Below are 13,175 nucleotides of genomic sequence, written 5' to 3'. Positions count from 1 at the left end.
GAGATATAATCACCATATAACACTGGTTAAGTTTAAGGTGTACAACAAAATGATTTCATATATGTACATATTGTGATATTCCTTTTATTTTAATTAATTGGCTGTTTATCTTGCCTTTAAGTAATGAATTTTTTAAAAATCAACCAAACCTCCGAAACAGCTTTGGCTCAGTGGATAGAGCGTCGGTCTGCAGACTGAAAGGTTCAGGTTCAATTCTGGTCAAGGGCATGTACCTTGGTTGCAGGCACATCCCCAGCAGGGGGTGTGCAGGAGGCAGCTGGTCGATGTTTTTCTCTCTCATAGATGTTTCTAACTCTCTATCTCTCTTCCTTCCTCTCTGTGGAAAATGAATAAAATATATATTTTTTTTAAAAATCAACCAAACCATTCCTGACATCAGCTGCTCTCTTTTTGTCTTTCTCTAGTTTGAGAAACCTTCTTATTTCTTCTTGGTTAAATTTTAACTTTCATCATGCTTAGAAAAAAGCTCTGAAATGAAATACACTCAGTAATGGCTCATTCTGAAACACCATTTTTCTTGGTTGTTTGCCTACTTATTTAACTCTCTTTTTAGCCTTTTCTCTGGTACTCTCTACCTCACTCCCTATATTTCATGTCCTAAAGCATTTCTCTTTCCACAACTCTTTTCAAATAATTAATCTACCCCATGACTTCAATCATGTGTGAGTCTGCAAAGCAGAATCCAAGAGGCAATAGAAAGTGGGAAGGAAGTAGTGAGAGGCTGAGAGAGTCATCAGACCATGATGTGAATCTGACACAAGTGAAGCAGAGAGGGAAGGAAAGTCAAAAACATCCTAGACTGTTGTGCAATTCTAAGGAGTGTTTTGCAAGGTCACTGGAGAGTCCTCAAACTAAAGTCCCTTATCACAGGAGCTCCATTTCCCTTCTCTATCCAGTCATTCCTGGAAGCAGCCTTTGACTTAAACAAGCTCTGGAAGATTTTATTAGTCAAATTTCTGGAGTTAGTAAAAAATCTTCCGAAACCAACAGATGGATGAAAGAATGATACATCAACTTTGCACATTCAATTTAAATATTATTCAGGGGCGGGGGAGGAGGCAAATTCATTTTCTGTATTTTGTTCTTTGATTCCAGAATTGAATCTAGTTTTGTCCAGTTTGCTCAATGGTTGGAGCATCAGTCCAAGAACTGAAGGTTTTCATGTTCGATTCCCAGTCAAGAGCACGTACCTCGGTTTTGGGTTTGATCTCCAGCCCCAGTCAGAGCATGTGTGGGAAACAACCGATCAATCAATGTGTCTTTCTCACTTTGATGTTTCTCTCCCTCCCTCTCTCTCTCTCCCCTTCCCCTTTCCTCCCTCCCACTCTCTCTGAAAAAAAAAAAAATCAATGGAAAAAATATCTTTGAGTGAGGATTAACAAAATACAAACAAACAAAACTGAGTCTACATTCCTAATTTTTCAGAGATTTAATATGTATATCTGGAAGCCTATACTTTTCAATTTATAACACTATTTTACTCTCAATTATTTTTATAACTAGGGTATGTCATTTAGCATGACAGGTTCCTTATCTTAATAAAGTGGGTCATCTTAATAAAGTACTAGTATAATAGATAATGAGAATTTTAATTCAAAGCCCATTATGTTACATCCTTACATTAGCCTTTATATTATGACTACATGATGTTATATGTAACTTTGATCCCCCAAAATGTGGGTGTTGTTTGAGCCTGAGTTCTTATTTCCTGAAAATAGAAGAATGAAGTCCCGGAGAAAAACAATTAATGGAACCAAAGTTTATGGGGAGCAGCTAGTCCTGGAAAAGGAGTAGCTGGGGTTCTGAGAACAGGCCAGTGTTAAGAACTTCCTTTCCATGTTACAATCGAGAGTATTTGAGTACCAAAGCTAATTAGAGTCTAATAATCCATGTGTGGAGGCCCACATGGCCATAACCCAGGTGGATGCAGGGATGTGCTCCCTGCCACAGGAATGAACATCAGGAACCCTTTGTGTTGTAGTTCCAGGGAGAAGAGAAAGAGCAAGAAGAAGTGTTAGCCAGGATGGGTAATCTTGCTAACTCTTAATTGGTCTTTTCAAATAATTCTGCCTTACTAATATCCTTTGAATTGGTTTATATACATTATTGCCTTGTGATTGTTGTCTGCATGCTGCTTGTCTTAGAAACATCCATACATTCTAAATTCATGCCTCTCATGAATGTTCTTCTTTCCCCTCCCAACTCTGCCTAGCTGGGTTCTAGAAGCACCTTCTGTTAAAGTATCTTATGTCCAGGAGAAAATGACTGAATAAATGTGAGAATGAAAACTTGATACCTGCTCATGGTATGCTACTTCTTTACAAAATGTGGGCTGTGAGTGAAGTTTTCCAGGGTTCCTGTCAATTTCACCACCAAATCTTATAATCTTGGGAATCCAAATATTCTTATAACTTACTGCACAAGTCTTACCCCAAACCTGCACAGCTGTCAAAGTTTCTCCCTTTGGCCTTAAAAAGGTATAAATGGTCTAAATGCTATGCCCTTTTATCCAAGTGGTAGCTTCGCACCTGTCCCAAAAGATAGGCTTTCCTTTCAGCTGCTATCACAGGACACCCCAAGAAATAAACCCCACTCTCAAGAAAGCCACACTCCTGTTGTGTTCATCCTGGACCCCGATTCAGTGAAGGAGCAACCCAATATTTCCCAGGAATCCATAGCAGCAAGAGGAAAAAATTGGTCCCCTGGCCTACAGTGCCTAATCTTGCTCATTAAGGTTTTCTCAAAGATACATTTTGAAACATATTTCAAGTGGATATGTTGGCTAAGATTAACATGACAGGTGACCCAATAGTCTCCGTGTTTTTAATATTTGTAATATTTGTTTACCCTTGTGAGGGAAGGAAAATTTTTCCTCTACCCTTCTAGGTTCTCTTGGCTGGTCTAATAATTAAATTGACATGAGGCAGGTTAACAAGAAAAATAATAATAAAATTTAATTACATACAGATATACAGAAACCCACATATAGGAGAGATTCAGAGACAGAAAGATAAAATGAGGATATGTGACAAATAACTAAAGAATTAGGTAAGGTGCCCTGAGGTTTCTGAGGGGAGGAGGGAACTACTCAGATACATAAAAAGAGCAGATGTTCAGTAATTAGAAGTTTGCCCTGCACTATAGATAGATCATAAAAAGTAATTTCTGATAATAACTCTTATTATGGGCAAGACCCTCCATTTAAATTCTTTTTTAAAATATATTTTATTAATTTTTTTTACAGAGAGGAAGGAAGAGGGATAGAAAGAGAAACATTGATCAGCTGCCTCCTGCACACCCCCTACTGGGGATGTGCCCACAACCATGGTACATGCCCTTGACTGAAATTGAACCTGGGGCCTTTCAGTCCTCAGGCTGATGCTCTATCCACTGAGTCAAACTAGTAAGGGTCATTTAAATTCTTTTAAGGAGAGGTAAAAAATGTCTCGAGCCCACAAAGTCTCAATTGCTTTCAGTTCAAAATAATTCACATGCCAGTGGCTCATGTTGGGGAGGCCAGTTCTGAACCGCTTCACCCTCCTTTATTTCACTCTCACCTAGCATTTTTCTTTATTCTTAGAGCCATGTTCTTATCAGGATACAACTTCAGTTTATACCTATGCACTCACAGTTGCCACATCTGTGACTTCCTCCATAGGTGGTTCAGAAAATGGTAAGCCGTACGTACCAGGTGTCTTTTTCAGACAGTGCTCACCTGTATCACCTAATGCAAGTGGCAATGTATAGAGTATGCTAAATATGGAATCTGGCAGATGGGAAACTGGCCTCTATTTTGCAACCCAGCATTGAGTGTTAGAACCTGGTGAGGGGGGGGGGGGGGGGCCGCGGGGGGGGGGGGGAAATGAGGAACTTTTGTAATAATATAAACAATAAAGATTTATTAAAAAAAAAAGATGAAAAGCAACAGAATACATTTAGAGAGAGAGAGCTTCATTGTGCTCTTGGAAGGGGGAGTTGGGGCAGCCTGCCATGTTCTTTGTTTTGGTCCTCAGGTACAGTTCAATGTGGTGGTATCAGCTTTTTCCCTTAGTGAACTGCCCAGCAAGGATGTCTTGTCTAAACCTTGTGGTGCAAGACAAGTGATTTTCTGATGAGTAAAAATCCACTTTCCCTTCAAGTTTTAAAGCAGCTTCATGGGTTTCATTCCTTTCCTTCTCTACATTGGAGCTTGTCTTTATTCTCGACCATTTTTTCTCCTGCATAGATCCCTTTGTCCCTCTTGTAGGGTCATCATCTTATATATAATACCATTTCCTTTAGGACTGCTATTCCATTAGTGAATGCTCATACAGAGCTACCGACATTTATGTGTGGGAGCTAAAAAAAAATAATAATAATAATACTTTTGCTCCCACCTTCTAAGGTCTTCTAGCTGGGCTACTAAATCAAATTAACAGATAGGTTAACAGGGGGGAAGGGGAAGGGAATCAAGTACATGAGGAATTCACATAGGCATAAAAATTCCAAAGGCAGTGAAGCAACATTGAAAATATATATGGCATTTTGGATAAAGAAGAAAACTGGGGGAAATGGATTTTAGATTTTAGAAGTGAGAATGGACAATTCTTTACAGGAAGTTGAGGAAGAGTGAACACACATGGTAGGCAAATTATTGCTAGACCACTCAGAAACAATGGGGCATGGGTATCTAGCTAACAGGCCCCTACCTGAACCTGCTCACCCACCATACTTAATTCAAATTAGACTAAGACATAGCCTAGGATTCCCTTCCTGAAGTAGCCCTTTGCATCTAAATCTCTTAGGGAGGAAATATGGGAGGATCAAAGGTTCTTTCTGAGTCTTTTGTTTAAAACACAAAACAAATACAGCTTAAAATCAGTATTTCCAAAAGGTAGTGAAGCAGAATTTTTAGACTGGGTAGGATGTCCAGGATTCTTTGTCCGTCTGAGTCAAAGAATGAATCCACAGACAGAGGTGGTATAGCAAAGGTGAAAACTTGTAAACAGCAAGTACAGATTCCCATGAGGGGAGAAGGAAAGAGTCCCACAAAGGTTCCCTTTCCATGGCTTATAAATGCTGCAGAGCTTTGTGCCTTGAAGCCCCCTCTGATTGGTCACTATTCCCAGAGACTATAGTAACTATAGTAACTTCTGAGCTCAAAGGTCAAATCTCACATGAGACATGAGAGTGCATGAGAGTGTTTTTCTCCCCTCTTTCCTTATTGTTTTCCTATTCCCTTTTGGGTTTCTTCTTCTTCTGGATGAAGGGTTTTCTTTATTTTGTAAATATAGACCTTTTGTTATCTCTAGCTCCCTCATTCTATGGAAATATACCTGCCGTAGCTTTTTAGCTTCCCTGTTTTATAGAAATATACCTTCTGCTGCTCTGCAGACCTGTGCTTCTTCCATGGTCCTCTTAATTTATAAAATTCCCTAAACCTGTATTTTTCACCCCTAAAAATTCCTGTTTCAATAGCTTTGGGGTGGCAAAATTTTATTTGGTTCTCTTCATATGTTCTCATATAATTCAGGGCTTCTGCTCATTTTCCCCTTTGTGAACAGATATTGGTGGAGAATGGAACAAAAGCTGGGCACTGCCTTCTCATGGAAGCCAGGGACCTGGTCCTTAAGGTGAGGTTCTTTCTCCTTCTCTTCCCCAACCCCTACCCATCTGTCACCAATTACCAGTACTCCCTTAAAAATGGAAAAGACTGTCCTACAAAGGTAAGTGACTCTCAGCCAGGTGAGTAGGCATGTAAAGTCATTATGCTGTAGAGTGGTTGTTAGCTCTAGGCAGGGGGGAAGCCCAGAGCCTATGCAAGCATCTGCAAGGTGGATGGTGACAAAGATACCTTAGCTGGCGCCTTCCTAGGACCTTCCTAGACCCCTGGCCCAAGACAGGAATTCCACACCTCTCATGCCCTCCACTCTCCCCTCACTAGCTGTATAAAAGAAGTACCTATGCCGCTTTTTGGCACGAACTTCCCTGGCCCACCCTGAGACAATGAGCTTCACCCGGGAGTGCAGATTAAAACCTCCTCCCTTTTTAATGGATCCCTTTTTAATGGCCTGGATCCTGTGTCTTGCTTCTGCATTGCAAACCTCTCAGCTGGAATCTTACAGTGGTGGCTGGCAGGTTAGGGCCTATGGATCAAATCCTACCTGCCAGGATTTGTATGAATCAGGCTTATTTGAGTGTCTATTGTGTATGGCTGCTTTCACACTACAAATGGCAGAGATGAATAGTTGGGACACAAACACATTTTGGCTACTCTCTGAGCCTTTAAAAAAGTTTGCTAACCCCTGACCTAGGACATGGCTGAGCCAACAACCTTATCTCTAGGAATGTATGAGCTAGTGTAAAATCATGAATTTAATTGTCCTGAAATGGGATTTTTTTGAAAGTGGAGGTTGCTGACAAGGAGAGCACCACTCTATGTGCCAAGTTCCTGCCTTCCTCCTGCTGCAAAGAGAAAGTTCTTTGTTTGAAGAATTAGAGAAGTAGCCAGCTTAACTCAAAGAACATAGTAACTACCAGAATCGGATGTTAAAGGAGTCCTCAATTGAGTGCAGAGATTGACTTATGAGAATAGACCCTGCAGGCCCAGCTTAATTTTGTTATTTCCTTTGATTTCAGGGAAAGGAGAAGTCACCTCTGGACCCTAGGCCTGGTTTTGTCTTTGCCCCAGTGAGTATTGCTTTACCTTTCCCAGCATGCAAAGAGCTGAGCTCAGCTGTGTCCAGGACAAGTGAGAGGGCAAAGCTAAGTCACCCTCCACTGCTTTGTGTCCGGATCCGATTTCTTCTTAGTGGATCCCCTGCTCTCCCTACCTCTGATCCTGTGCCTCCTGACCCCTGGACCTTCCTGACCCTAGCACCCTTCGTTTCCCAGTATTATGATCTGTGGTTCTTTCATCTTACCTCATGTTTTCATGTGTGTTTACAGTGTCCCCATAAACTTCCTTGTCCCCAGTTGACAGCCTCTAAGCCCCTGGCCTGTAGCTTTTCCCAGGCTTACCATCCCATCCCCTTCAGCTAGATATGTATCCTGGGAATATTGCAGCAGGGAGGAGGTAGCTTGGGAAAGCAGGATGAAAAAGAATCAGGTGGAAGGAGTTGGAAAATTCCGAGAGCGTTTGTAGAGCCCGAATCTGCATGACCTAGAATATGAAAAGGAATGGGGGTCAACATTTTCCCCATATCTTTTCCCAAAAAACAGTCTCTCTCTCCCCTTACCTTAGAGCAAGAAGTCAAAGGAGGAAAAGTTCTCGATGGTAATCCTTGCCCGGGGGTCTCCAGAGGAAGCTAATCGCTGGCCGCGGATCACTCAGCCTGTCCTTAAACGGCCACGCCATGTGCACTGTCATCTGTGCTGTCCAGATGGGCAGATGCAGCATGCTGTGCTCACAGCCCGCCGCCGTGGCAGGTACAGAGGCTGTGACCATGGTAGGTGGGAGGTGGCAGGAACCTACCCCCAACACTGACCTCTCTTTTTCATAGGGAATGTATCGCTGTGCCCGTGTCAGCTCCTGGGGAGATCTTTTACCTGTAACCACGCCGTCTGAGCTTCTTCCGTCCCCTGTTGAAGATCCTCCTGAGAGTTGACAAGGATGTGTAACAAGGGTTTTCTTGTATCGAGCCTGCCAGGGCTACAGCCACCTGGTATCCAGGATGGGAGTGTAACGAAAAACACAGGTTTGAATCCCTGCTGCAAGCCAAACTCGTGAGGCAGGTGCAAAAGGAAAGAGGTTTTATTCTGGTGCTGCTCAACCTGGTAGAATGGTGGACTTCTGTCTCAAAGACCATCCCCTCCTCCTGCTTATAGGGAGAGAAGGGCTTTTTATTTTTCTATCCAGTTATTTTGCCAGCTTACAGCTCATGGGGCCCTGTCCATTCACATTTCTAGCTTTGGGCCCCCGGTCAGGCCCTGTCCATTCATCTTCCTCAAGTCCAGTACATTGGTCTTTCCAGCTTGCCACGCGCCCATTCATTCCAGCCTTTGGCGTGGTCAGTATAAGACCCGCCCCCTGCGCCATTTTGTCCAATGAGGAGACTCCAACTGACTGTGCGAGGTAACAGGAGTGCTGGTACCATATATATATATATAAGCATTTGTTTGAGGTTTTAATACGAATTATAACTTTTCAAAGAATAGGAATGGGTCTTGTGATTCTTAAAAGGTGTAGAGGTCAGTCACCACGGCCTATCCTGTAACGAAGTAAGTCCTCAGAGATTCAATGCCTGTTTCCCGCAGAAACCTCAAGCTCAGCCCCAGCTGTAAGAATACAGCTGCTTCTCCCAGAGACCAGGACTTCCCAGGGAAGTAATAGGGGAGTGGGAAAGCCACCCCCAGCACTCTGAGAACTGGCTCAACAGGTCTCAGGGTAGTTAGATGGGTCACCTGGACAGCTGACCAGCAGCTGCCTGGCCTCTGTTTTTCTCCTTTCTTTCTTTCCTTTTATCTCGCAGGGTTCATCAGCTCCCCAGAGTTTGCATCATGAATGCCCCTCAAGAAACGATCCTTTCAGTTTGAGTCATTCTTTCCCACAATCCTATGTCCAGGCAGAGTCCATTTACTTGGTTAATTTCTGTGTTCCCCTAGGCCTTGCTGTTTCAGAGCTAGAACAACTTTCTGTGTATTAAAACTCTCAGTCCCTCTCCTACAACAATTTCAATCTCAACTTCCACTAGACATTTTTATACCTGGAGCTATTTTTCTGGGATTAAAGGAAAGGGGAGTCCCCTTATCTACTAGTTCCCAGAGTGACAGCAGCATCACTCCTTAGCCCCACCTCTTTCTTAACCCCAGGTGGCCCCAAATCCTCTCTGAAAGGGTAAGGTTCAGGTATCAGCATAGCAGCCTATAAGACTTGCATTGAGGTGGGGAGGGTATGGAAGGCTTAGATCAAATGTCCTGAAGTGAATCAGGACCAGATTGTCCCCAACACAAAATAGCTGGGAAGTAGCTACCATAGACTGCCATTTTGGATTAGACCAGCCCCAGGCATGAACCAAGTCAGTCCAAGCCCTTGGATTATTCATGGAATTGAAGAGAAGACAGAGCACAGGGAGTCTAGAGTTTCTGGTTTCCAAGTTCAGAAGGCATAAGCCAGGGGAGGGGCCTCCATGTAGGAGAAGGGCAGGAAGGTGAGGCAGGGCCCCAGTCAACTATGCAAGGCTGCGCAAACAGGCAGCACAAAACAAAGAGAATCCAGCAGCTTCCCGAAATTCAGGAATGGACACTACAGCTTTGATCACCTAAGGCACCACTCCTGCTCCAAAGCTTGTAACTCCATTTGTCATTCTGAGGTCTCTGCTTATCCTGTACCCCAAGGATGGAACAAGTGGTAGAAGTAAAAATTGGCTGCCTATTTGCCCTGCTGGTTATCTCGATGGTCTGTGGCCTTATTCCCATCTGCTTCAAATGGTTCCAGATGAAGGCAACCAGAGGTATAACTCTTTTGTAGCTTTACCCCCATAACCTGACTTTAACCCTGTCATCTTACCTTGACACCTTGCTTTGATTCTCTTGCCATCCCCAAGCTTGGATATTGAGTGCTCCTTGTTGTTCCTTAGTCACCTTTGTCCATCTCCTCATTGCTAACTGGTTGTAACTCCTGCTTTTCATTAGGTCATCCCCCGTGGGGCCTCAGCCTCCGTCTCCTGAGCTGCATTTCTGCAGGTGTTTTCCTGGGAGCAGGGCTCATGCACATGACTGTTGAATCCTTGGAGAATATTGAATTTGAGATCCAGAAGATGAAGGTGAGTAACTAAAGTGTAGGGCTAAGAAACCATATGATGAGCAGAACCAAGGGGAGACAGGAGGGAAAGTGATAGAGCCAAGGACATGTGTGGAACTATAGAGACAATGTCAGCTCTTGTGTTGTCATGGAATCATGATAACAGGTCAGATTAGATTGTAAGGAATGCAGTGGAGCTGAAGGGACAGGGCAGGAAGCTGAGCTGCTCCATACCCCATCTAATTTCTGCTTTTTTCTCCCTAGAACAGGACAGAGAGTGGGGGGAATTCTTCTAGAGTTGCTAGTTGGGCTCATGTAAGTATCTCCCACACCTAACCTGGAGGGTGAGGAGAACCAGAGACTCCTCATACCCAGATCCTTTTGAGGAGTACCAGGAATCCCTCTGCTCCTCAGCTCAGACACTGTAGGGAAAGGAGGAGCCAACCTGATCCTTTGGGGTTTATGGAACCCAGACAAAGCTCTGGCTTTACTCTTCCTTCTTTCCCTAGACCCTTAGACATGCTCCCCATCGTTTTCCCACATTTGAACCCTGATGATGCTGCAACCTTGGCCCCTCTAGTATCTTGTTGCATGTCCATATCTTCTCCAAGCTTTGTTCCCTTACACACACACACACACACACACACACACACACACACACCATTTTAAAAATTTGTTTTTATTGATTTGAGAGAGAGAAAGGGAGAGAGATAGATATATAGAAAAATCAATGATGAGAGAGAATCATTGATCATCTACCTCTGGTATATCCTCTACTGGAGATTGAGCCTGCAATCCAGGCATGTGCCCTGATCAGGAATTCAACCATGGTTCATGGGTTGATGCTCAACCAATGAGGTACACCAGCCAGGCCACCTAATGTTTTTAAAGTTCTAGTCCCACATTTCCCATTCTCCAGTTTCCCACCCCACCTCTACACCTCCATCCACTGCACTTCCTTCCTTTCCTGTCCCACAGCCCCTCTCTCTGTTCCCAGAAGGACTATCCCTATGGAGGGCTCATCATCTCCCTGGGCTTCTTCTCCGTCTTCTTTTTGGAGTCGCTGGCATTGCAGTGCTGTCCTGAAACCATTGGAAGATCAAAAGTGCAGAAGAAGGAAGTGAGTGAGGATCATGACCATGGACTCCACAGCCAGGAGCCCTTACCCTCGCGAAGGCTCTTTCAAGGAGCCCTCATTCTCTTGTTCTCACTCTCCTTTCACTCGGTCTTTGAAGGTCTGGCTGTGGGGCTGCAGACAACCGTAGCAACTACAGTGCAGCTCTGGCTTGCTGTCATGGCTCACAAGGGGCCTGTAGTGTTTGGTGTAGGACTACGGCTGGTGCAGATCGGCACTGCGTCACGATGGGCTGTGTTCTGCATATTTTTATTTTCTCTCATGTCTCCCCTGGGCATAGCCCTGGGGTTGGTTGTGCCTGGAACAGACTCAGAAGTAGGGGGAGGCTTAGCCCAGGCTGTTTTAGAGGGTGTGGCAGCTGGCACCTTCCTGTATGTCACCTTCCTAGAAATCCTGCCCATGGAGCTAGCTGGTCCTGAGGCACCTCTGGTCAAGTGGGGCTGTGTAGCCGCTGGTTTTGCCTTCATGGCCTTAATTGCCTTGTGGGCCTGAGAGATTCCTGACTTTTCTGGATCCAGGAGACACCTCCCAAAAGGCTTTGGTCCTCAGACATTTCTCCACTGAGACTAAGTGGCATTCACTAGGCATCATCCCCATGAACTGGATCCCAGCCTCTCCTATGTGAGATCCCTTTGCTCATCCAGGACTGAGAAAGGGACGTTTATTTTAGGTTGAGTGTCTATACTTTGGAGAATTTATATAAAGGACCATCACTGCAGATTTGACTCTTGTTCCATTTTTGCTACTATGTGTAATAAATGTCCAATTTACCCTCCCCCTTCAAGCATCTATTCTTCCTTTCTCTGGGTTACCTAACTGCTGCCTAGTGGAGCAGGAAGTAGGGAGGGTGAGTGTTGGATGCAATCTCTTCTTCTGGAATCAGAGCCCCTAGCCATTGTGTCACTTGCAGCCATGTCCCCCAGATATGGGAGCACTGCTGACATTCCAACAGCCTGCTCCCACCTTACCCACTGGTGTTGAAATACTGATCCAGAGTTCCTAACATTTAGAGGAGAAGAGGTTTAAAAGTAAACATTGGGCATCTAGATTTTTTTCCTATACTAATCACACCTATCCCACTCCCTGATATTAGATTATCAACCACCAATGCATTCAACAGACTCTTTAGATCAGGCTCAATGGAGCCTACTTCCACCTGGTTTCTGTTTTTCACACTGAGTCCTGTGTGGCCTCAGGGACACATTTGCTGTCTTTGAGCTTCTGTCTCCATCTAGCTACCTTGTGCTGTGGGATTAAAAAGTAGTGTTTGGGGGCATATTAAGTACAGCAAAGGAAATATCAAAAATATAACTATATATGGTGTCAGGTGGGACTAGACTTATGGGGGATCACTTTGTAAGTTATATAAATATCTAATCATTATATGTACATGTATTGTATCTAATATAATAGTCTATGTCAACTGTAATTTAATTTAATTTTTTTAATAAAAAAAAGAAGCAATGTATTGGAAAGAGAGAAGAAGGTGGACAAATGCCAAGGACAATTACTTAGTTCTGCCACAACTGCCTGCTCTCCCTGACACTATACCCCACTCCACTGGACCATTTGTCTTTCAGGCGAGTAACCCCTACAATGTGCTGCTTTTCTTAAAAACTGCATAAATAAAAAAAATAAAAAAAAAACTGGTTACCTGGAATTGAGGAGGAGCAGGATGGCCCTGACCCATGAGATAGAGGAATGTCTCAGACTTGGTGGAGAGACAGGGAAAGCGGAGGTGTGTGACAGGGTGAGCTCAGGCACCCTCACCTAGTACCCCTTCAAATACTTTCACTTGAGAAGCTCAAGAGGCCTTAACATGGGCAAGGTCTCCTGAGTTCCATTCTCATCTCATTTCATTTCTGTCTTCTGTCCTTTCCATTCCCCTCCCCACAAATTAAGAATAAAAACTCCTTCACCAGCCCAGCTCACGCACCCAGGCATCAGTGATAAGCCAAGCTAAAGACAAAACCAAATAAAAATGATGAGGAAATAATTTCCCTGAAGTGCCATCCCAATCTGCTTCCCTTCAGGGCTAAGTGCACTCAACTCACACATAACACAGTCATAATAATGGAGTTTCCACATTGAGCATCTGCTGTGTGCCAGGCACTCTCATGTTGCTTCCACATATATTATCTCACCTTCCCAATCCTGCCAGGTAGATATCCCCATAGTAAGTCCAGGGAAGCGCACTCCGAAGTTAAATAACTTGATCACCTAACTAGGCTTCAAACCCATGTTTCTGTGATGCTAAGAAAACCTCAAAATACAGATTCTCTTTTTACCTTCCCTTCC

General features: G+C 43.8%; 1 protein-coding gene and 1 long non-coding RNA gene across 2 annotated transcripts; both read left to right on the top strand.

Annotated features, from left to right (window-relative positions):
• The first annotated feature begins 5,532 nt into the window (after nt 1-5,532).
• On the top strand, nt 5,533-7,187 carry LOC118726218. The gene is made up of 3 exons (XR_004990242.2): nt 5,533-5,633; nt 6,640-6,690; nt 6,949-7,187. It is a non-coding gene; the product is annotated as an uncharacterized LOC118726218 (long non-coding RNA).
• A 1,955-nt stretch (nt 7,188-9,142) lies between these two features.
• LOC118726202 (zinc transporter ZIP2-like) lies at nt 9,143-11,661 on the top strand. Its single transcript, XM_045585089.1, has 4 exons — nt 9,143-9,452; nt 9,634-9,764; nt 10,007-10,057; nt 10,740-11,661. The coding sequence occupies exons 1-4, from the start codon at nt 9,338-9,340 to the stop codon at nt 11,367-11,369; spliced, it is 927 nt and encodes a 308-aa protein (XP_045441045.1). The 5' UTR covers nt 9,143-9,337; the 3' UTR covers nt 11,370-11,661.
• Nucleotides 11,662-13,175: the final 1,514 nt, after the last annotated feature.

This window comes from Pipistrellus kuhlii, unplaced genomic scaffold (assembly GCF_014108245.1).
Source record: "Pipistrellus kuhlii isolate mPipKuh1 unplaced genomic scaffold, mPipKuh1.p scaffold_m20_p_1, whole genome shotgun sequence".
In the NCBI taxonomy this organism is placed as follows: domain Eukaryota; kingdom Metazoa; phylum Chordata; class Mammalia; order Chiroptera; family Vespertilionidae; genus Pipistrellus; species Pipistrellus kuhlii.
Note: the sequence above shows the minus strand (reverse complement) of the source record. Positions and strands in the feature narration are given on the sequence as shown.